Below are 25,585 nucleotides of genomic sequence, written 5' to 3'. Positions count from 1 at the left end.
GCATAATCATACATCTAATAGTACCGTACCCACACAGAGGAGGAAGGATTTATTTCAACTGACTTTAGGGCACAGTGTTTTGACTCTACCTCCTTAGTGGGATGTAATTGAAGGATAAAAAAACTACACAGAAATTTGGAATCTCACCTTGGTCATTTTATTTTTTTAGTAGTGTTCGTATTGTTATTTTGAAACTTTCTATTGTATCACAAAGCATACAAGTAATTGTATTAGTAACATTAGGAATCAAGATTTTCAATGTAAAAGAAAAGGGATACAATTATAACATCAAGTAAGTTACATAAAATACTATATAGTATTAAATTTAAATTAAAAAATTTTAATGAACTCATGACTTTGAAAACTATGCATGTATACCGCTGCTTATTGTGATGGATAATAGCAACAATATCCCAGAAGCCATGAATATCGCCCTTGTGTACAGATCTTAGCCTCTAATACCATCCCCTGCCCAGGCGCCACTGATAAATGACTGTTTCTGGGCATAGGAAAAGGAAGGTACAAAGTGAACCTGAGACATGTTTTTCCAGAAATCAAGGAAGTTTTCTTGTCATGTCAAAAGGAGCCAACTTGAGTAGGCTCCCACTGACCGAAACTGTGAGAATTTGACCATCAAAAAGAATAATGTTTGTGGTTAATTGAAATCTATTCAATCTCTAAAATCCATGAATCTACAATGATACTAATGATTTAAAAAGACAGAGAAAACTCACTTGTCACCATTTAGAGTACAATTAAGGCTATTAACTCAACTTCTCTGAAAATTTGAAAATTAAAGGAGTATTTGAAAATTAAAGGACAGTTGAAAGAATGAACAACGTATGCAGCCCTTCATTTAGAAACTGTAGACCATGCCATCAAACAGCCCCTGTTGATGTGGAAAAGCTTTGCAGAAGAACCTTGGCTGATATATGCAGAAGAAGTGATGGAATCAGAAAGAAACCACTATTTCACATACCTAATGATATTTTTGGCATTTTCATTCATCGTTTTTAAAACCACTAGATGAATGATTGATGGGGAAACTAGACATTTGTATTGCCCTGAATAACACCACAGATTCTATGTCTAAGTGAAATATACCATTGTATGGTGGAGGGATCAGTCTATCATCTTTATCTAGAGGTTAATTTAACACCACAAAGTGTGGGTCGACCATATATCACGTGCCTCTTGGTGTAATGCAGTGTGACTGTCTTATATATGTAAGATTCTCCAGAAGCAGAGCCTGAGGTCTACTGGGGGAGGGTTCTTGGGAGAAGGAGAACGAGGGAAGCAGGAAAGGACAGGGGAAAAACTACGTAGGAATGTGTCTCCGTTGGAGAATAGCAACAGCCTGATCCGCTGGGTAGCTGGGGAGCATGAACTGTTCCACTGAGTTGATCCCACCTTGAAGTCCGTGCCAATACCTGCAGGCTTCCCCTGGGCATCCCATGCCACCGTTTCTACGGCCACAACCACATGATGTTGCTAAGAGTGCACCATGTGACGTCCTAGAATGTAACCTTCATGAAGGTGGGTGTTACAGGATGTGTTGTGTGCCCCCAAATTTCGTATGGTGAAGTCCTAACCCCTCAGAATGTAACTGTATTTGGAGATTGTGTCTTTAAAGAGGTAAGTTTGAAAGTTAAAAGGAGGTCACTAGGGTGGGCCCTAATCCAATACAACTGGTGTCCTTATAAGAAGAGGAAATTAGGACACAGAGAGGAAAGATCACATGAAGACACAGGTAGGAGAAGCTGGACATCTACAAGCCAAGGAGAGAGATCTCAGAAGAAACCAACCCTGACAACACCTTGATCTTGGACTCCAAGCCTCCAGGACTGTGAGAAAAATAAATTTCTGTTGTTTAAGCTACCCGATGTGGTACTTTGTTATGGCTGCTCCAGCAAACTAATACAGTAGGGATTTCTGTTTTGTTTACTGCTTCATTCCAGCACTCAGAACAGTGCCTGGCATGTAGTAAACACAGTTATCGAATGAATGAGTGTTCTACTCCTAGAGTTTTAAATCAAAGCAGGAGAAAAGATCTCTACTTGCAGATTTTCTCTCTGTATATCTGTGGTTTCTATTCTTTTGCTCCTCTCCATCATATTTTTTATCCCAGGAGAGGTTTTGCTCTTGCCTGCCCCTCCCATTTTCTTCCAGTGGAAGAAAGACCTCCTCACTGGCCTAGCCTCTGAAGCCTCTGTGTACATCACACTTTCTTCTGTGCAGTTCTTGGGATTTTTTGTTTTTGGTGGTTGGGGTAGATTGGGTTTTCCAAAGGTGGCCTTAACAAGACCCCTCATCCCATATTCTCTTCTAACACTGTGACCTCGCCAATGCCCCATCAAGAAGCAGAGTCTATCTCCTCCCCTTGAACCTGGGTGAATCTTTGGATTGCTTCAACCAACAAGGCACAGAGAAAGCGGTGTCATGTGACTGCTGAGCTGTTGTGTGCTGGAGCCCTTGCTGCCAGGGGGCCAATGATCTTGCACATTTTTCCCCAGCTCCACGCCCAGTGGAGTCATGTCAGTAGCCTGAAGACAGCCATGGTGAGATTATTTATATTACAGAAGCCAGCAAATGCTACAATCACAATCACACACACACAGAGCTTGGTTGTTAAACATTTACCAGCAAACCACCATTTCTGAGGCTAAATCATAAGTGGTAGAGCTTCCTTGGGTTCTCCTTCTCTTAGTACATGTGCTCTTAAATCCTTGCCTCCATGCTGTGAAAAAGCCCAGGGCCCTGAAGAGGCCACCTGTGGTGTTCTGGCTGACAGCTGAGGTCCCAGCTCCAGCGGGCATCAGTCAGCGTGATCCATGTGAATGAGGAAGCTTACTGATGACCACAATGCCAGCCACCGTCTGTCTGTCTGCCGAGCCCAGTCAACCCCCAGACATAATAATAATAAATGATCATTGTTGTTTTACACCACTTGGAGCAGTTGTGCAATTATAGATAATCTGAGCAATGATACTTGCACTGTTCTTCACAAGGCATCATAAGAGGAATGAAAATGCATCAGTTTCACATTGAAAAAAATACATCTGTTTTACATGATAAATCTTCACGCTCAGAGTAAGAGTCACTCATTCACTCATTTATTCAACAAATATTTATTGAGTGCTAATTAAGCGTCAGACCCTGCACTCACTCCGTGTTAAGGGTGGAGGAGCCCCCAGTATGCAAATGGAGAAAAAGTGGAAACAACCAAATACAAGTGTAGTGTGAAAGACACCACATTAGAAGTGTGTGTAGGGTCCACTGGGGAGGCACAAAGGAGAAAGGGGCCAACTCTTTTTTTAAAAAATTGTGTTGAAGTATAGAGTTGATATACAATGTTGTGTTAATTAATTTCTGCTATACAGAAAAGTGACTCAGTTATATACATTCTTTTTCATATTCTTTTCCATTATGGTTTGTCACAGGATATTGAATATAGTTCCCTGTGCTATACAGTAGGACCTTGTTGTTTATCCATCCTATATATAGTTTGCATCTGCTAATCCCAAACTCCCAATTCTTCCATCCCTCATCCCCTCTCCCCCTTGGCAACCACAAATCTGTTCTCTATGTCTGTGAGTCTGTTTCTGTTTTGTACATATATTCATTTGTGTTGTATTTTAGATTCCACACATAAGTGATATCACATATTTGTCTTTCTCTGTCTGGTTTACTTCATTTAGTATGATAATCTCTAGGTCCATCCATGTTCCTGCAAATGGCATTATTTCATTCTTTTTTTATGGCTGAGTAATATTCCACTGTATATATGTACCACATCTTCTTTATCCATTCCTCTGTCGATGGACATTTCGGTTGTTTCCATGTCTTGGCTATTATAAATAGTGCTGCAGTGAACGTTGGGATGCATGTATCTTTTCGAATTAGAGTTTTGTCCAGATATATGCCTAGGAGTGGGACTGCTGGATCATATGGTAACTATTTTTTGTTCTTTGAGGAACCTCCATACTGTTTTCCATAATGGCTGTACCAATTTACATTCCCACCAGCAGTGTAAGAGGGTTCAGAAAGGGACCAGCTCTTGATCGTTGATTGGAGGTGCGCAGAAAGCGGGAGACAGTCGCGGAAGACTTCAGAAACGATGTCTGGGCTGAGTCCTGAAAGTGAGGCAGTTTCCCAGGTTATAGGTGGGGAGGGTTGCCCAAACAGAGAGCAGCCCCACGAGAAGGAATGAAACCCTGGGATCCTGAAGCCCTTGTTTTGTGTGACTAGACAGCTCCCCAGGAATGCTAGACAGTTGCTGAAGAATTCTGAGTAAGCGAGTGCACACTGAGGCGTGTTGAGAAATAGAAGGCTGAAAAGATAGGTTGAGACCAGGTTATGAAGAGCCTGACTCTCTCCTGAAAAAGCTCTTGGTAAAATAAAGTTAAAATATTATTTAAAATCTATTGCAAATCAACAAATGACATCATGCTCAGTGAGAAAACACTCAGGGCTTACTATGTGCCTGTCGTGTCTTGTCACTGCACACATGACACGTGTTCTGGTTGGTTGTCCCTTCTATTCTGACTGGTCAGGGACCTTGTCTAGTTTTTAAATATTTAAAAAATATCATCCCTGAAAACATGATTAGAGTCAAGAACAGGACAAAGGAGGTAGCATTCACCATTTTGTGAAGGAAATCAAACAAGAGGTATAAATAATTAGGAAAAAAGGGGTAAAACCATCATTATCTGCAGATGATTTGACTTTATACCTTAAAAAAAAGAGAGGCAGAGAATCAACGTGAAATTTTAGAACTGATACTATTCAGAAAAAATAAGCATAGAATGCCGGTTCTCTCCCCATGGATTTGTGCAGTTAATGCAATCTGGAACAAAAGTATCCCAGGATTTTCCCCCTGGGGAAACTTGATTAAATCGTCTTTGAAAAAGTAATCTGGAAAAATAAACATGTGAGGAAAATGAGGAGCCTGGCCCCTGTCTCTGGTCTCAGGATTCCGGGCAAGGACAGCGAATGGGTTGCCAGGGCTGGAGCCCAAGTGGTAGGGACGGCAGCTATTTCTTGCCAGAGGCCAGGACCTCAGAGAAAGGCGAACAGCCGGTGGGAGGAGGTGGGGTTTTGGGGGGAGAGCCTCTGCAGCCGGTGCTGTGCCTTTCCCAGCCTTGACCCAGGCCCCGGGGATGCGGATACACTCCTGACTCAGCAGCTAGAACAGCGACCTGGGGGTGGGTACTATTCCTTTTCCCCAAGCCCGCTCTAAGGTGCCAGCTAGAACTGAGTGGCAGGGCTGAGGCTGGAAACCTTTCAGGGAGGAGGGAACCAGTCTCTCGGGGCGTGTCCTCACATCCTCCCCAGAACCCCTGGGACTGCTGAAACCGGGGCTCAAGGACACCCCAGTATTTTCCTGGAGCACCTGGGGTGGCTGTGCTGTTCCACAGGGCCCTTAGAATCTGAAAGTTGGACTGTTTTTTTTTTTTCTCCTAGACCCAGGAGTTTCTTTATTTATAAAATTGCAGTAAAATATACATAACATAAAATTGACCATCTTGACCATTTTTAAGTGCACGGTTTAGTGATGTTAAATACATTCACACTGTTGTGCAGCCAACACCACCATCCATCTCCACGACTCTTTCCATCTTGCAAAACTGAAATGGTACCCATTAAACAGCGCCCCCATCCCTTCCTCCCCCCAGCCCCTGGCAACCACCATTCTGCTTTCTGTCTCTGTGAATGTGACTGCTCTAAATACCTCAGATAGATGGAATCATACAGAATTTGCGCTGTTGTGCCTGGCTTATTGCACTTAGTACAGTATCCTCAAGGTTCATCCAGGCTATAGCTTGGGTTGATTGTGTTTTCGTTCTTCTCTTTCTATGAATTAGTTCGGGACTGAGACAGTTTGCTTCTCTTTTTTCTCAAATTATCTTCAGGAAAATTATAACGCTGAGAAAAGTCAAAAAGAAAATGAAAGTGTCTATTGAAAAAGCTTTGTGATTCAGGTGGAAGTTGAAAGGAGGGTCCCTGACGGTTTCTCCCCAATTAGGAAGCTGTCAGGATTAGCAGATGGTAAATACAGGAAAAAATGACTCAGATAGAAGGGTAACATCAGAATGGAAAGTTCTCCAAGGAAAGCATGAAAAGAATGAGAATGGTTACACAGAACTAATTTGTTTGAGAATAACACACAATAAAAGACAGCCTTCTGCACAGTCTGAGGGAGGCCGGTGGGAACGGACACTTGGGAACAGGGCTGTCAGTGTTGGCTGGCTCCCTGATCGCTCATTATGTGGTGCACAAATCGGTCTTTGGCCGACTTTAATACCTCCCTTCATTTCCATGGCTTCTGTCAAGAAGTCAGGCATACCCTCATTAACTCACAGACTCCTTTGTAATTAAACTCAAGCATACGCTCATTAACTCATTACTCTTTTGAATTAAATTTCCTTATGGGATACATTAGATTTTATAAAATAATCCTTTTACTCATAATGTCTGGCTTGGAGTGAGCACTACTTATTCAATGAATGGTTGAACTCACTTTTACCAGCAGAGCCCCATTAAGTAGGCCACCTCAATGCTTATACGGAACAACATGCATAATAAAATTTATACTCTGAATTCAACTTGTAACTCAGTTGTACTAACACGTGACCTTTATTCACATGGCAATGATTGTAGTGGCCAAAAGCTTGGACTCTGGATTGCATTGCTTAAGTTCAAGTTCATTATACACTTGGTAGCTCGGTGACCTTAGTTAGTTACTTAATCTCTCTGTACCTCACTCTACTCATCTGTGAAATGGGGATAATAATAGCATCTACTTTGCTTTGGGCAGTATTTTCAACAGTGGTTTTCCACTCACTTCCAACAGTAGCTGCTTCCACTCTGTTGCTAATCTCTGGGCTACCCCCCACCCCTGACCACCGCGTCTTCTTTTCAACTTTTCCCTCCTTCCATCACGTTTGTAACTAATTTCCCATATTGAATTCCCTCTGTTTCCTTAAGTGATAAAACTATTCTTATTATTACTGACATCTAGCCTCCGAATCTCATAATCACTTTCCAAAGACTCCTGCTTTTTCAAAAAATTCCTCTATTTCTGTACTTAAAATATGTATCATCTGGTCTGGGAGAAAACATTCCCTCTTTGCTGCATCTACAGCGGCACCTGGAAAAGCTACTGAGAGACCAGCCATGATTCCTTCCCTCACTGACCTCCTGGGAGGACGGCCCTATAATCCGAAGTTTAGTCTGTTTTGAGCCCTGGGCTAAAACATGCTCAAAAAGGGCTACTGTCCTTCTTCAGGCAGCCGCAGGCTACGACAGTGGGTCTGGGAGCCTGGAGGCTCTGTCCTCCCTGCTCACGGTCAGTCACCCCACTTCAGCCTGCTGGGGGAGGTGCGGCCAAACATTGCAGAGAAGAGTCACGTCACCTCACATGCCACTCTTTCCTCCAACAGGTTCCACCAACCCACCACGTGGTGTGAAGTCTTCAGCTTGGGTTCAGGTCTGGAGACTGGCACGGCCGGGACGATGGTGAGACAAGAGAGTCAAGACTGAAGGAGATGTCACCCTCAGGGCCACGCAAGTGCAGGGTCAGCGTGAAAAAGGGGCCCTTCCTTACGTTTTGTACAACAGGTACCTCTCTGCCCCACCTGGTCTCACCCCTTTATACCATCCTTTTCCATGAGAACAACACAAAACTGAGAAGGTCAGGGTTGGAGGAGGCAGGACGTCCCTGGGTCCAGCGGTTAAGACTGCAGGCTTCCACTGCAGGGGGCGCGGGTTGGACCCTTGGTGGGGGAACTAAGATCCCGCATGCCACGCTTCACGGCCACAAAAAAATAAAAAAGTTGGAGGAGGCCTTTAATGTCCTTCTCCACATGTGGTCCACGGAGACGTAGCAAGGTCTTAAATGTAGATTCCTGGGCCCAAGCCCAGACCGACAGATTCAGAATCTTCGGGAGGTGGGGCAGGAATCTGCATTTTAATAAAGAGCCTCAGGCACTTCTGATTAACAGTGGAGAACTTCTTCTACTTGATGCTCACCTGTCACAGCATACCTTACCCAGCCTCCCAAAGCAGCCTGTTTCCGATCTAAAAAAAACAGCGGTTAGTCTATCACGCTGGGCACAATTCCATTTCCCTGTAACTTCCCTCTGTCTCAGATCCAGAGTCTGGAATGACACTGTATAGGTTTCAGCTCTTTTCTACATCTCAGTCCTCGAGCACCAAGGCATCTCTCGGGTCCTCGGCCCGCTTCAAGGACCTTAAGCCTCTTTAAATTAAATAGTCGGTGTTCAGTCGACTCTTCCTCACAATCCACCAGCACGTAGAGAGAGCAAGAAAGGAGAAGAGGCTGCCAGACACGCCTGCACTACCAGCTAAAGTTAAGGCCCTGAAATGGAATGTTTCCAGCACTAATTTACAACTCCACTAAATTATAACTTCGGCCCTGAATTTTAACAGCCCACCTTTCAAACGCTTCCCGGGGTTGCGCTGCTGCCCCCTTCCGGCCCTGGGAAGTACTGCGGGCTGTCGAAGCTGGCGATGGGGTTGCGCTTTACCCACACGTGGGAGTGGGAACGCGAGATAATCCGTCCCTCCCAGGGAAAGCCAGGAGTTGCTGTCCTGCAGCGGGCGAGAAATCCGAGGCGAGAAACAGAGAAAGGAAGCGTGCGGCAGGGAGGGGGGGACCCGCAAGCGAAGAGAAGACCTGGAAGATGTAGACCTGGACCACCCCGAACCCACAGGGGCCCAGTTCTGCCCGGTTCTGGATCTGGCTCTTTCGTCAGTTCAAAAGGTGAGTTGGGACAGCCCTGTGCAGCCTTTCAAGTTGGAGAAAGAATCCTAGTAGATGGTTTCTCGGAGTCAGGGGAAGATGACAATGTGCTGATTTGTGCTTCCTGGAAAGAAAATAACTACATTATGAAAGTGCTTTTCTTAATTGTGCGGAGGGAAAGAAAACATTCATCTTCACTGAGTCTAAGGAAAATGGTTTTTCTCATGGAAAGAATAGTTGTAAAGGAACAGTGAACTTCAGAGTGAAAGCAAGTTGTGCTGTGCTCTTAGAAACATCTTGGTAACTACAGGGCAGTGAGGAGGGATCCCCTGTTGGGTCTCTGAGCGGGTGGCTTTGACGTGGTCATTATAAAAGTGTGGTAGAGCTCAGAGGAAGTACATTTTCCATTTCATAGGAACCGAATAGTGAACGACACGTAGGGAAGTGGTGGGGTCACTCTGGCACACAGGTACGCAGTTACCTCCACGGAATTCATGCAGGATGGAATAGTTAGGAGGGGGAATGGAGCAGAGGCTACATAAAGAGCTACAGATAATAAAGGATTTGTGTCCTGAGTACCCAAAACATTTGTTGGAAATATTCAACAATTCTGGTTAACATCTGCCTTTGGAGGAACAGGTATGGAGGTGATTAATGTTTAGCATTTAATATTATTCAAAACCAAGTGATGAGCTGGGGTTCCCGTCACATCTAATTTAGGAATAAACAGTGTAATTTACCAAGTCAATCACTAAAAACCACACTCACCAAGTCAAAGATGTGCTCAGATTGGAGCTTTGAGGTGAAAATAAGTAATGCTAAGTACTGTCGAAGTGCTAAGTGTTAAGAAAAACTTAGGTGTCTACAGATACAGTCTCGCTGTGGAATTAGGACACAAACCAGAGGTTTCAGATAAAGTAGTATTTTATAAAATTGAACACTGAAACTGGGAATGTTAGTTATAACAGGGTCAAACTCAGAATTACTGGCGTTTTGGACCAGCTAACGCCTCATCGTGGGGTGCTGCCCTGCTCCTTGCAGGGTATTTAGCGGCGTCCCTCGTCTCCGTCTGCTAGTCACTAACCAAGTCATGACAATCAAAACTGTCCCCAGACGTTGCCAGCTGTCCCCTGAGAGGCAAAATTACCCCTGGTTGCTTACCACTGAGATACACCAATTGGACTGAAAAGTGAAAGTGTGTGAAGAATTGTCATTCAGCAACTGTTATCAGTTAATTCCCTATTATCAGTTAATGCCCTTTATTATCACTAAACTTCTAGAGGAGGACACACCAGGGGCTATTATCACTACTCTTATTGATGCAGAAGCAAATGAGAGACAAACAATCCCATCACTGTCATACCCAAGTCACCGTTTATTCCCACTGGAGAGAAGGGGCTGCCCAGCCCACTCCCCCAATCTCTTCCTGCTTCAGATTTCTACCAAACAGGGAAACTTTCTACCCAGCAAGAAACATGTTCATTTTCTTAGTACTTGGAAAGTTTAGAAATTGCCTAAAATGGTCCTTACCACCATAATTATCATAGATCTACTCTACTGAGCATCTGTTGTGAATGAGGGGTCCACCCTCTCTTAGAAGAGCTTCCATGTGAAAGGGCCAGGGGGAGCATGTGATTCAGTTTTGTGAATTTTGCATGTTTTCAGCATAATAGTGAATAGATCTTTCATAGCGTATTTTTGTTTGGTTGGGTTTTTTTACCTTTTGACCCCCTTCACCCATTTCTCATTTCTGCACACTCCTCTGCCCCGACACCTGCCACCTCTGGCAACCACCAATCTGTTCTGTGAATCTATGAGCTTGTGGGGTTTTGTTGTTGTTGTTGTTGGAGATTCCACGTATAGATCATATCGTATTTGTCTTTCTCTGTCTGAATTATTTCACTTAATGGCCTTGAAAAATCCATCCACGTTGTCACAAATGGCAAGATTTCCTTCTATTTTATGGCTGAATAATATTCTATTTTTATATACCACAATTTCTTTATCCATTCATTCATCGATGGACTCTTCGGTTGTTTCTATATCTTGGCTTTTATAAATAATGCTACAATGAACATGGGGGTGCATATACCTTTTTGAGTTAGTGTTTTTGTTTTCTTCAGATAAATACCCGGAAGTGGAATTGTTGGATTGTATGGGAATTCTATTTTTAAATTTTTGAGGAAACTCCCTACTGTTTTCCACACTGGCTCCACCAATTTACATTCCAGCCATCAGCGTATGAGAGTTTCCTTTTCTCCACATTCTCGCTAACACTTGTTATTTCTTGTCTTTTTGATAATACCCATTCTGACAGGTGTGAGTTGATATCTCATTGTGGTTTTGATTTTCATTTCCCTGATGATTAATGATGTTGCACATCTTTTCATGTACCTGTTGGCCATCTGCATGTCTTCTTTGCAAAACGCCTATTCAAATCTACCCAGTTTTTTAATCATATTGTTTTTTTTTTTGCTATTGAGTTGTATGAGTTCCTTATATATTTTGGATATTAACCCCTTCTCAGATATATGATTTGCAAATATTTTCTCCCATTCTGTAGGTTATCTTTTCCTTTTGTTGATGGTTTCCTTTGCTGTGCAGAAGCTTTTAGTTTGATGCAGTCCCACTTATTTATTTTTGCTTTTGTTGCTTTTACTTTTGGTGTCAGATCCAAAAAATCATTGACAACACCTATGTCAAGGAGCTTACCACCTAAGTTTTCTTCTAGGAGTTATATAGTCTCACTTACATTCAAGTCTTTTATCCATTTTGAATTAATTTTTGTGTATGATGTAAGATAGTGGTCTAGTTTCATTCTTTTGCAAGTGGCTGTCCAGTTTTCCCAACACCATTTATTGAAGAGACTGTCCTTTCCCCATTGTATATTCTTGGTTCTTTTGTCATAAATTAATTGACAATATATGAAACAATAAATCCCACTGGAAAGGTAGTATACAGTAAAAGTAGTGGATTAGGGCTTCCCTGGTGGCGCAGTGGTTGAGAATCTGCCTGCCAATGCGGGGGACACGGGTTCGAGCCCTGGTCTGGGAAGATCCCACATGCCGCGGAGCAACTGGGCCCGTGAGCCACAATTACTGAGCCTGCACGTCTGGAGCCTGTGCTCCGCAACAAGAGAGGCCATGATAGTGAGAGGCCCGCGCACCGCGATGAAGAGTGGCCCCCACTTGCCGCAACTAGAGAAAGCCCTCTCACAGAAACGAAGACCCAGCACAGCCATAAATAAATAAATAAAAAGCCAGACCCTTAGCTCTTTAAAAAAAAAAAAAAGTAGTGGATTAATCCCTTATAGAGCTAGTATGAAGGTTAAAAGACAAAAGTGGTAAAAATAACTATGATTAGAATAATTACTTAAGGGATGCACAAAATAAGAAGACCTAAAATGTGACATCTAAAACAGAACTTGCAGGGGAGAGTAAAAATGTTGAGCTTTAGAATGCAATCAAACTTAGGTTATCGACTTAAAATAGACTGTTATAGATACAAATTGTTATATGTAAGCCTCATGGTAACCACAAAGCAAAAACCTATAGTAAATACTTAAAAGATAAAGAGAAAGGAATATAAGCACACCACTAAAGAAAGTCTTCAAACCACAAAGGAAGAGAGCAAGAGAAGAGGAAGGAACAGAGACCTACAAAACAGTCAGAAAACAATGAACAACATGACAATAAGTGTATACCTATCATAGCATATTTGAATCGGTAAATTCACACGGTGAGTTCTGTGAATAAAAAAGCAGATTTACTATTATTTTCTCAAATTGCAGCTTTTTTGTGGGTTTGGCACTCAAAACATATTTATTTTTGCTTTGAATTGAAATAAATCCATTATCAAAGGTCATAAAAAGTAATTCACAAAGGGGGGACATTAACCAGGAAACAATCAGTGAAAGAATGTGCAATATCACTGGTAATCCAAAATGTAAACTAAAATAATCATTAACTTTCATTTTTGCTTATGAAAGTAATTAAAATGATCTAGTCTTCCTAACACCCAATGCTGGCTGTGGTGTGGTGAAACTGGCACTTTCGTATATTGGCTAGTGACACTGTAAATGGATACAAGTCCTTTGGAAATTAATTTTACCTCAAAAACCAAAAAAAAAATGCTCATGCTTCTTAATTCAGTAATCTCATATCAAATTATTTATTCTAATGGAAAGATATGTCTCTTGGGGTTAGTCAAAATAGTGAAAAATTGTAAGTAAATAACCAACAATAAGGTATAGGTTGGGTATAGTGTGATGTATCCTGCTCTGTAGAATGTGATATTGAGAGAAGTGTTAAAGTGATGGTTACAAAGACCACACAGTTATAGAAAGAATTCTTGTGTCAAAATGCGAAAGAAAAAAAAAAAAGGGAATTCCCTGGCAGTCCAGTGGTTAGGACTCAGCGCTTTCACTGCTGTGGCCCGTGTTCAGTCCTTGGTCGGGGAACTAAGATCCCACAAGCTGCGCAACACGGCCCCCCCCCAAAAAATGTGACGTGTTAATTTAATGTGCCCTATGAGTACAACCATCTAAAATGTGTGTGTGTATGTGTGTGTACACATACATATACATACATACATATATACTTGAAAGAAAAGCTCCAAAATACCAACAGTTGTTGGGCTAGGAGTCCTGCAGTTGTTTATAATGACAAATGGTTTTCTTTTCTCTATGACCTAATTTTTCTGTTACTTTACTTTCATAATTTTAAAGAAAATATTACAAAAGAGGAAAAAATATTTCCCCTCTGCCATCACATCATAGCCCCTCTTTTTGTTTTTCCTCTTGGGGGACTTATTTCTGCTTATCTGCGCCCCTACAAGCTACTTATTGTCTGTGGAATTTGGGGAAATAATTTACGTTTCCTTTCCAGTGATACTTTTTTTTTCTTTTGGAGTAGATCCATTTATTTCAAATTAATTTACATGAATGATCCGTGTTTCATAACTCCAGGGAGGAGAGATCTACATGCTTAATTCTGCCAAAATACTGGCATTGAGACTTCATCACATTTTCTTGGTGGAAATGGAGAAAACAACTTTCTGGGGATTCATGAGTTTTCTCTAATTGTGCATTTGTGTACACATGTATTTGCTGGAGATACGGTTCACTCCTCTTTTTTTAATTAAAAATTCAGTCCAGTGACACTTCTTGAATGTTTTAAGTTATAAACGTAAACCTGCTCATGGGTGAAAAAGCAAAGCAGTATTAGGGTGTAAAGTAGAAGTGAACATACTTCGCACACCTTCCTCCAGCACTTTCCCCTGACCCGACCCCTGTGGACCCTATACGTGGCTACTTCTCTCCACAGGTGACGGGTATTAACCGTGTGTGTGCTCCGTCTTTTCCTAGGCATGTCCGTACACATGTGGACATCGTTTACATTAATGAGATTGTACTGAACACACCCCTCTGCCCACTCTGCTTGTGATAAGTTGTGTCAAATTCCCCTCCAAAGAAGTGGCACCACCGACGACGTAGCCTAGCCGTTCCCCGCCCCCCTCACTAGAATCCTAAACAGTTCTTCATCTTTGCTGACACCTCATGGTTGTTTTAATTAACACTTCATTCCTTATCATTGTGTGACGTTGAACATAATTTATGAAGTCGATTGTCCAGCATTTGGGACCTTATGTGGGAATTCTGTCTTCTCCTTCTGGCTGGGCCCAAAGCTCGTTTCCCACATCAGAGCCACCTGTCTCCTAGGGAACATTCTTTAAGGTGTGACAGAATTAGCAGCACATCATTCTTTTTTACCTCTCATCCATCTTGCCAGTTTATAAAGTAAAAGCCTGAAGGAATAAGAATGGCCTCATTTATAAGATGGATCTAATACCTGTACCTTGTGTTGGTTTGTCTCATTGGGTCTGATGTTATAACCGATAAGCGTATCATTGTTTTTTTTTAAATGGATGTTTCTACCACTGTTTGCAGTTAGTGACTGAAGAAAGCAGTCAATTTGGGATATTCAAATTTTTAAAAATCTCTCTGTATCCCTACACTGTTTTTTTGGTTTGCTTGTTTGCTTTCTTCAAAGTTCACAGGAAACTAAAGCATGTGCCTCTTAGTCCAGTTAGTGGCCCAAGGTACAAATGCTTGTGTTATGATGTAACACAGACAAATACAGGTGGTTTCCACAAAAGCTGCTATGGATTTGAAGACTGTAATATCTTGGGTTGTAGGTATGATAGGAACAATTCACATGTTGTTTTAAAGAAAATTTATACATTTGTGGCAACTCCACCACACAAATATGAACAGTTTGCCCTTCTTTCTCTTTCCCCTGTTATTTCCCTTCCATGACACAGAAGGAAAGTGTTGGCCCCTGGCTACATGTGAAGTCCACACCAACCCCTGAGAAGAAAATTCCACTACCTTCTCGATGTTATTTATGTGCTGCTTCGTGTGCTATTGAAGTTCACAAGTCCTAAAACTCCAGAGGGCTGTCTGAGGGCCGGTATGCAGAGCATCTGGAGCTGAGACAGGAAGAGAGGTGTGTAGGGACTGGTGACATGTCCAGTAATGTTGCCAGTGACACAGGGAGGGGCTTTCCCTCCCCCGGATACCCCACAGATGATGAGACTCGCCCAGAGCAAGCGCTTTGCGTCATAACAAGGGACACACCTGTTCTTCATCTAGAAGAGTGAGGTTAGGAAAGACCCTTAGGAGCCCTGCTGGGCCATAACCCCCTCCTGCCCTTTGAGACCGGGTTTATCTTTGGGTACAGGACAGTTGTTTTTCTAGATGGGGTTTTAGTGGCTTAGCTTACGTGGCAACCCTGTGGTCATCGACCTCAACAAGTGTGGACACCAACTAAAAAAAATCTGTAATTCATTCAGTAACTAGTTGTCCACAGCTGGGGGCCTCCTTTCTGTTTGACAAAAGGGTGCACACCTGGTAAACCCCATCAGGCCAGGGAACTGGCCTAGTGTCATGTCTCCTGGTGAAAAGCCAAGTCAGTGATGGGGAGGAAGCTGTTGTTTAATCTGGGCTTCAGTTCCCCTGATTTTCTGTGTGTAGGGCCACCAAGGCGACAGTTTTTGCAAGCACATTGTAAAAGAACGAATCCTCGTGAAGAGACATTCTAACAGTAGTTCTCGGAATCATTCATTAAATGTATATTGAAGACCTACTATGGGCTGTGCACGCACGTCCTCCACAGATGTTTCTGGAAAGGCAGCAGAAGGAGGCAGGATCATCAGGGGATAGCCGGGAATTGCCCAGCACTGCATTCTGTGGGAGAAAGGGCGCGTGACACCCTCGTGCTCAGCTCGGATGCTTCGCGTCCTGTTTTCTCACCGCAGTCAAAACTATGAAAGCCAGTTCTGGTCAAGTGAGGGCAGGCCTCTCAAGCTTGACAGATCTTACGACCCCTGAGTTCTAATCTAGCTGTGTGACCTTGGGCAAGTTCTTAACTCTCCTGATCCTCCGTCTCCTCATCTGTGAAATGGGCATGATACTCTTTACCTGGTGAAACACGATTGCAAACCCACAGGACAGATGGAGAAGGTGCGCCCACCTCCTTGCAGCCCCTGACTCTCCCTGGGAAGCCCTTCCTTTCTGGGTTTCTTGCCCTTTCCTCTTGCTCGGTGGTAAGAAGGACAGGCTGGGCTTGGAAGTCTCAGAGGCCAGGTTTCAAATGAGTCCCAGAAGCCTCATTTCAAATCCCAGTTCTACCTCTCAGTAGTTAAGCAGCTTTGAGCATATGAACTGCCTGAATCTCAGTTCTCTCTGTGCCTCCTGGGGAACCAGGGGGACGAAATGAGGTGACACGTGGAAGACCTTGGCAGGGCGCTGGCGATTTGCCTCTGATTTCAGACTGACCCGTCTCCCATCACATTGACTCCAACTTGCTGTAAAGGGGCTCCTGCAAGATACCAAGCCAGCTTCTGAGGGTGACACATCCTAGAAGCAAAGCGATAGGGAATAAAAGCTCCATATCTCATTGTAATCCCTGGAGCTGAAAGCGCTGGCTGAATCACCCTGCCTGTGAGTTAACAGAGGATCAGCAGGAGAGAGAAGCTGCCAGAGCGAGCTCGGTCTGCCAGGGTGGCCCCCCGCCAGCAGGACCTCGCTGAGCGATGGCAGTGGAGTAAATCACAGTGAGCAGCAGCCTCCGGCTGTGTGCTCTCCTCCTCAGTTATCACCTCCACACATACCCCGTCACTGCCAGCATCCGCCGCGCTCAGGTCCTTCCACCTGGGAGAGCCGGCGGGCAGCACTGCCGAAGGCCGCGGTCCCCTGGTCTGCAAATCTCTGCGGTACCAGCAATGAGGCCTTTTTAAAAGTGTGCTTGAAAATGGAGCTGTGCCCTTTCAGGACAGGTTCCTGGAGGGACTTTGCGTATGAAGTGAGGATGTCTGGCCCAGGTCCTGTCTGGATCAGCCAGCACCCCACCCTTCACCCCCGGAGCTGACCTCTTCCAAGCAACAGAATGGTAGAAAATTGCAGAACTGTCCCATACTCGGGCACTAGGGGCAAAGGGACAGAACACCCACCCCCGCTCCCAACCTAATGCCTTTACAGGGCTACCTCATTCCCTGGGCAGGAGAATTTGCTGTCCTACCTGATTGGTTGGATTTTGGTTGTGTATTTTATTAATTTATTTATTTGGCCTCGCTGCGAGGCATGTGGGATCTTAGTTCCCCGACGACCAGGGATCAAACTTGCGCCCCCCGCAGTGGAAGGGTGGAGTCCCAACCACTGGACCGCTAGGGAAGTCCCTATTTTAAAAGTTATGGATATTTCTTCCAAAGAAAGGAAGCTCTTTCTCATAGTGTCAACTTGCTCAGACCATAGCAAGTCCACAGTGAAGCCGCGGTGGGTCTCCAGGCCTCCTGGGTCTCAGTCCAGGCTGCTCTGGTCAAGTCCATGCTTACCCTTTTTCCGTGGACCTTGGAGAATGATGTTATAATCGAGAAAGCTACATGTGTGTGCGGAAGTGAGAAGGGCTTCAGCTCTGTCAATATCTGAGTCAAATCTGGGCTCTGCCAGTTGTCAGCTCTGGCTTCAGAGCAAATCTTAACCTCTCTGAGTCTCCAAGGCTCCATCTGTAAAACTGAGTTAATAGTACTTCCCAGGATTGTTGTGGGGATTAAATACAAGAAGATGTATGTGAAGTGCCAACCTAACACCTGGCACTTAGCGATTGCTCAATAAATGGTACCTATTATTACCTTGCCCTCCAGGCCCCGTGTCTTCCCAGCTGTGCGTCAGTGGGCAAGCTTCTTAACCTCTCTGAGCGTGGTTCCCTCATCTGTGAAATGAGGGGTGTTTCAGTCTGATCATGGCTAACAAGGCCACACCTGCAGGCCGACCGGTGTCAAAGGCGGCACCCGGAATCCAGGCTGATTGCGGCCACCTGCAGGCGCAGGTGACACGCACAGAGGTGGTTAATTGGTGCCATGTCAGTCCTGCCACAGCTTTTCTAACAAATTATGAATAAATTATGTTTGATTCCCAGAACTTTGTCAGCAAGCAAGAACAATGCCAGGAGGTGTGGAGAAGGCGTGTCATCGGTGCATTTCTAAAATTGCCAGCAATGGTGAGTCACAGCTCTGAGAAATGTCCTAGTTTTGAAGGATTTGGGCTTCACTTTGGGCTTTAACAAGTCTGAAATCACATGACTTGTTAGAGCCCAAAGTGAGCCCTGTGGGTGGTCTGTGCTTGGCTCAGGGTGGCCCCACGGTAGAGCTGGGAGGATAGTGTCCTGACCTCTGTTGATGCCCCTACTTCTACTCCTTACTTAGGAACCTTTAGCTTTTCGTAGTGCACAGGATGTATTTTCAACATAATCTGTGTTTGGAAAACGTTTGAGTGAATGGAGTCACTGATACAACCAACATATAATGGCAGCGGAGCTGGGAGACGTGCAGGGAGATGTGAGTGGATTTGGATTGGGGTGGCTTCCCGCACCCCCATCCTACCCTGTCTCCTTGTCAAATTGGACTTTCCCCACCATCTCCTGATGGGGCCCTTGTGTCCAGAGGGGTTGGGCCACATTACAGAAGGCCCAGGCTATATCATAACATTTGGAATATCGTTAAAACAAATCCCAGACCTTGGGGCTCCTTGGGGTGAAAGCATTTACCTCCTACTGAGACATGTGGTCTGTCTTTTATACAGATGATGTGTGAATAAAGGGAATCTCGTGGGAAGTCTTAAGCAACTTATCTTAGAGCAGTAATATTTGGAAACAGCAGGCAGAGGGTAGAGTGGACTAAGGTATAGGGTCAGGAGACAAGGGGATGGTGGATGGGTGCCCGGTGACTGTGGTATTGACATGCTGATACCCATGTATGATCACCAAGTCCCCACCTCCCTCTCCTCTCAGGACAGCTCGTTCACTGCTGCATTCCCAGCACCTCCAATAGTGCCCAGCACATAGTAGGAGTGTAGTAACTGTCCACCGAATGACTAGATGGGTGAATGAATGAACCACCAGCTCCTAATACAAGCTTCTCCTCTAGCTAATGTACCCAATCCCCATCTCATCCTCCTCAGACACAGCCTGACATTTTACTCCTTGCAATGGCTCTAGGTCGCACAGCCCCCTTCACCTCTGGAGCATACCTACTATATGGGGGCCAGAGTGGGGATAACGGTCCTAGACCCATTCCTGCAGAAGAGAAAGTGAGCTTCAAATCACTTGAAAGACCCTTTGTGAGTGGACCCCTGTTCACCTCTGTGTCATCTCCTCTTCTTTCCCTTCTCACCCTGGAAAATGTAGCCAGACAAAAACACCAGGTTCACTTTTTCCCCTGGGCCTTCCAAACTGCATTACTGGTTGGAAGGGAGAAAAAAATAGTAATTACGCAGTAGAAAAATTGGGAAAAACTCTGATGGGTTCAAAATTAACATCACCAATGAGGGACAGGTGGCCATCATCTGTGCAGAAGTCTGGCTGAGAAGGCACAACCTTAATCCAAACACAAGGGAACAGGGGCAGACCCGAAGTGAGGACTGTTGTCTTACTCCTTTTGGGCTGCTATAACAACTTGCCATAGACTGGGTGGCTTATAAACAGCAGAGGTTTATTCCTCACAGTTCTAGAAGCTGGAAGTCCAAGGTCAGGGTGCCAGCGTAGCTGGGTTCTGATGAGAGCATCTTCCAGGTTGCAGACTGCTGACTCTCCCTGTATCTTCACATGACGGAGAGCAGAGAGGAAGCAGGGTCTCTCTTGTCTCTGATAGGGGCACTAATCCCATTCAGGGGGCCTCCACCCTCACAACCTCATCTAATCCTAATTACCTCGCAAATGTCCTACCTCCTAAAATACCATCACACTTGGCTAAGGTTTCATCATGAATTTAGAGAGGACACAAACATTCAGTCCATAACAACCACATTCTTCAAAAATGTCAACATGATATAAAACAAACAGAGTCTATGGAAATGTTCTAGATTCAAGAGGACCAAGGAGATTCAACAACAAAAGGCAATACCCGACCTTAGATTGGATCCAACCAAATTGGAATATGGATAGTACATTAAAGTATCCTCTCATTGTGAATTTAAGGAAGTTTGCCAACTGTACTAAGGTTGTAAGAGAATGTCCCTATCCTTAGGAAATACACACTGGGATTATTTCCAACTAAAAAGTTTAAAAACTTAATACAGGAAGCATATAGACAAGAGAAACCTAGTGGTAGGTATCTGAATGTTTGCTCTGTTGCTCTCTACTTTACTGACTGTTTAAGAATTTTCACAATTAACAATTCTTTTAGAATTTAGACTGGAAAAAAGCTTCCCTGGTCTTATCCTGAATTTCTTACAATGCTGCCCTAGATGCATCTACACCACAGTGTTTTCCTTTTGAATGACTTCTAAATTTTCTTCTATATGGTTTTCTACATTTCCTGTAAAGTACTACATACTTATGTAATGGGAAAGCAAAGTTCTATTTTAAGAACAATCTTCAGATATTCCCTTTAGGTGGATTGGCAGGTCCCTATCCGCATGTGAAGTTAGCTAAGTGGGGGAGGGGAGGGGAGGGGCTTGAGGCCTGAAGGAGTGACCCTTCCATCTGTCTGTCCATCGAGGGAGCAGGGCAGTCTCTGTCACGGCCTCCGACCCCACCCAGCCACCTGGAAAGCTCTCCTGGGCCACTGCCCAGCCCTGACCGTCAGCCTCCCCGTCTCACACGTTCTTTCCATCAAGTTCATTCTGCTGCACTACGGCTGCTTCCCTGCACCCTGAGGCTGGCCTGGAGGATCGATTTAATAACCGGGAAGCAATGAAACCTTGATGAATGCACGTGCGGTGTGTGCAGCCGGCCTCTGGCCATCGCGGGATGACGCAATTAAATGCGACAGGTACGGTGAACCCAGGTCAGGGCACCTGTCAGGGCGTCCTGGGAAGCCCTCTTAGCGCCACTTGGAGATGGCAGCTCAGTGAAGCCAGGCACAGGGGAACACCGGGGGAGAGGCCTTCCACCCTGAGACTGGACCAGAGGCCCGTGACCCCTGGGTGTTTCAGCCCCCAGGGAGGTGGACAGAGGCTCAGGAAAGTCCACATACTGAATGTCGAGAGGCAGTTTTATGGTACGATTCTGGCTGTGAGAAATAGCGCATTATTTTATTTGATTTTTAAAAATTAATTCGTTAATTTTATTTATTTATTTATTTATTTTTGTCTGCGTTGGGTCTTTGTTGCTGCGCGTGGGCTTTCTCTAGTTGCGGCCAGTGGGGGCTACTCTTCATTGCGGTGCACGGGCTTCTCATTGCAGTGGCTTCTCTTGTTGGGGAGCACAGGCTCTAGGCGTGCGGGCTTCAGTAGTTGTGGCTCGTGGGCTCAGTAGTTGTGGCTCGCGGGCTCTAGAGCGCAGGCTCAGTAGCTGTGGCGCACGGGCTTCGTTGCTCCGATTCTTAAGCACTTGCCACCAGGGAAGACCACCCCCACCCCCGATTTTTTAATGTGCCTTTAAAACTTGAAAACTTCTCCTTTTGTAGGTAAAATTTAACTGACTTCGCGTTCCTACTTGTCAGCAAAAAAATCAGTCTTGGGCGTTGCAGTCACAGAATTCAGGATGTGGGGCAGGGGATCACGTTCACCTCTTTGGGGGTTGGGGCAGGGGAGGCTCCTGCTCTCCGAGCAAAGCTGTCATAGGCCTGTACAGACGCTTTGTGCAGCTTCTAAAAGGTGCCCTCCTGGTAGCGGTAGCCTCAAGGACACGCAACTTAGGAAGTTGTCTTCCAAGAAAAGGGCATCCCTTCCTGCAGGCAAGAGGGATTTCCACCTTCACGCATCCCTTAGCCTCACCCCGCCCTCTCTTTCCTGCACAGACCGCATAGCAGTGCACTCTGTCCCTACCATGGGGCCAGCACCTGCGCCAAGCTTGGGATGTTGGGGTCTTTCCAAGCTGGGGGGCCTGCTGGCCCCTCCCTAGGTGCTCCTGGTAGCAGTTCCCTCTGGACGCTGCGAGGAACCGCAGAGCCATCCAAGAACTTCACCCCTCATCAGCCTACGAGGTCTCCACGCCCGCGCACATGCCCCCGCACCCCCCGTTGCTCCTCCTCTTTGGGCACTTTCCTCCATCCCTTTCCCTTGGGACAATCCCAGGGAATTGCCCTTAGTGGGCTCCAAGATGCAAAATTTGGCATCTCTCGTCAGGGATCAGAAAAAAAGATTCTAACACCTGTCAGCGTGATACTTGTTACTATGTCATCCTGTTACATGGATGGTGGAGAGTCTTAAGCCTTTGGCAAGTCACGTGGGCAATGGAGGTGGTTTTAGAAAATCCTGGAGCTCTGGGCTCCCAGATTCCAATAGGTTCTCCCAGCACATTAAATGCAGTGAATTCTGAACGAAACACATCTTTTCCCCAAAGCTCCTCCTCTTTCCATTTCTCCCATTTCTGTCAATGCCACCACCATTCTTGTCACCCAAGTTCAGCACTTGAGTCATTTTCTACTCCTTTCTTTCCTTTATTACCACATCTAACTGGTACTCGAGACCCTGCCCCACCTACACCTCGTGATCACCCTCCAGGATGAACGATGGCTCAGCCTCCTCACTGGTCTCTCAGCCGTCGTCACCATTCCACTGGCCTCATTTTTTCCAGTGATTTGATTTTATGTCACTTCTCAGCTCCAAATCCTACAACTCCCTTGATCTTCCTAATAAAATCCAAATGGCCGGATGTAGATTGGAAATGCCCTCTATTCTCAATACCTTGTTCCAGTCTTATTTCCCAGTTATCTGTTATGGATGACCTATGCTCAGCTAAATGGGAGGATTTGTCACTGTCCCAAACCCACCCTGATCTTTTCTTCCTTGAATCTTTTCCTTTAGGATTTTCCCTTTGACTGAAAAGCCTCCGCCTGTCAAAACCCTACCCATTCATCAACACCCAGTGCCAATATCACCTCCTCCTGGAAGCATTCCTTGATTTCCTTGGGACTCCTCCCTCTTCTGGGCTTCCTTACTGCTTCATGCACCTCTGGTGGCCCCTCACACACTGATCTGTATTGGCCCCTGGGTACACATCTCATCTCCTTTATGGGGTTGTGAGGTCTGTGTTGCTGAGTTAGTGGGGGACTGAGGAACAGGCCAGGTGAGAGGGTGATGCAGGTGCTGATACAGGGATGGAGAAGAGGGAAGGATGCAAAAAGTGAGGCAGAGACAAAAATCACTGGATGTACCAGGAGAGGGCAGAAGTGGCACAGACGACTGAGGTTTTGGTGCCTTTATAGATGCAGGGAAATGGGGCAGTTTGGAAAGAGGACTTTAGTTTGAGTTTATCCTCCTGGACTCTTTGCCAATTGCCTCCTGGGTATTTGGTCGCTGAGTGGAGTCCCCAAAAGGTGGTGTTGCAGAGAAAAACTGCTGGGTCCTGGTCTCAGTTTCCCCATTAAACTATTTAAGCAAGAGAGCAGGGGTTACACTTGCTATTCAAAAGAACCAGGTTCTGGAGAACCTGGAGAGCAGACTAAGCTAGAAGCCACCCACTTCTCCTACCAAGATTGCTCCCTTTAAAGATGCTTTGGATACTTCTGGTCATGTATTTGGACTGATAGCTAGGTGCTACTATGTCTTTAACAAGTGACGGTGAGAGCAGCAGAGTTAAACCCACTTCAGGATGTGAGCAGGAGCCCTGAACTGGTTAATCCTGACACCGCCCCGGGAGGCCATCCTTTCAGGGGGTCTTTTTTCACAGCCTTCATTGTCAGGAATCAGTTCATCTGTGTTCTTGGCATAAAGAATGATTCAGCTCCAACCTCTCGATCCTAATATCCTTCTCCCACCGTTGCTCTAATTCTGAATTATTTTCTCCTTTGGGACTCTTGGTTGACTTGGCAGTTTCACTTGGTTCTTTTAAATGGACTTGATAGAAATTCATTTCATCAGAAACCAGGATGTGGCCCTCTGAGCCACATTGGAATCAGTGCTTAGTAAACTCGAAGGCAGGGAGGTATTTATTAGAGGTGGTCATTGCTATCAAACCCCCGTCCTGGCCTGAGCAAGGTCAGCAGGAAACTCAGCTGCTGTCTCAGAGGGCTGTCCTCATCCAGACTGCGTACCAGCTCTCCTGGGGTGCAGAGGGATGTGGGGGCGGGAGCAGGGGTTCCAATCCCTGGCTGTGGCTTGAGTGGTCCTCATTAGGATTGAGTGGTAAAGAGGTCCCCGTGTGAGTAAGGCTGGTTACTTCCCTCCCAGTGAAATCCCACAGCCCAGCATGGCCCCAACACCTCGCACTTCCCTGAGCAAACAGACTCTTAGGAGGGCCTGGCTTAGAATCTCCAGCACTGCTTATAAAAAGGATGGCGCGTGGACCGCCTACTTCACAGTCAATGGTGGAGTTGCTTGGAAACACAGATTCCCAGGTCGTGTTGGCAGAGATTCTGACTTCTTAGGTCCAGAGTAGCCCAAGGGAATCTCAGAATTACATCTGCAAGGGTGAGAGCGGAAGTGAGCCTGAGACCTTGACGGTGGTGACGCGGAGAGTCTGGTGCTAATGAAGCCTGGGCTGCAGATGGGCTCAGGGAGTGATGTCAGGTTTAGAGCCATCCCATCACGGCTCATTCGAAGTCCGTGCGACCCACCCGGGTCTCCCTCGCTTGTTGTTTCTTCAGTTCTCTATTTGATCCTGGGGAAAGGGCTGGGGGAGGTGGTGTCTGAGATAAAAGGGAAGCCACGCCCCTTCCATCACGAAGGGAGAATAATGATGATGATAATAAGGGCCAACATTTACACAACTGTTTATCGTATAGCAGACCTCATGTTTAGTGCCTTACGTGGGTTATGACATTTGATCATTTTAACAAATCTCTTAGGAAAGTCCTATAATTATGCTCATGTCTTAAATGAGGACATTGAAACCTCAGGGGTGAAGAGCCCAGCCATCCACACTGAAGGGCATGGAGTGGGATGTGAGCCCGGGCCATCTGGCTCTAGGTGGCGAGTGGTCCTGCTCTCCTCTGGGTGGTCCTTAGGAATGTTCTGGCCCCAGCCGTCTCTCTCAGCCTTGCTCCGAGGTAGGAAGCTTGTGTGACAGGGACCTCTGTGTCACTGAACACCTGGATTACACGTGGCCAGGTGGTACCATCTGTCACAAGCTCCCAGAGCAGTGAAGGGTTTTCCAGGATGCCGATCACTTTATCATTGTGATAACTAGCTCAAGCCCAGAAATAGAGATGGGATTTCTCAGCTTCCTGCTTTTCTATCACATATCAGCAGGAAATTTTTTCCTCGACCCCCATTGTAAACTGGGAATTAAAACAGATGTGGCTATATTAGTTGACACTCTCCCTTTAATCAGCCACATTGCCGGCAGTGCTGTGTTCCCCGTGATCAACAGATCACCCCGC

The 25,585-nt window shown here is 45.3% G+C and overlaps 1 protein-coding gene across 1 annotated transcript in view; it reads left to right on the top strand.

The window, feature by feature from the left end:
- TMEM272 (transmembrane protein 272) overlaps nucleotides 1-25,585 on the top strand; it is an 86,811-nt gene that overhangs the window by 41,492 nt on the left and 19,734 nt on the right. The window contains 2 exon segments of the mRNA XM_028161741.2: nucleotides 7,443-7,620; nucleotides 18,241-18,321. Of these exon segments, the coding sequence (XP_028017542.2) occupies nucleotides 7,548-7,620; nucleotides 18,241-18,321 (154 nt within the window). The 5' untranslated portion in view covers nucleotides 7,443-7,547.

Source organism: Balaenoptera acutorostrata, chromosome 18 (assembly GCF_949987535.1).
Source record: "Balaenoptera acutorostrata chromosome 18, mBalAcu1.1, whole genome shotgun sequence".
Classification (NCBI taxonomy): domain Eukaryota; kingdom Metazoa; phylum Chordata; class Mammalia; order Artiodactyla; family Balaenopteridae; genus Balaenoptera; species Balaenoptera acutorostrata.
This window is presented reverse-complemented; position numbering and strand designations above follow the sequence as displayed.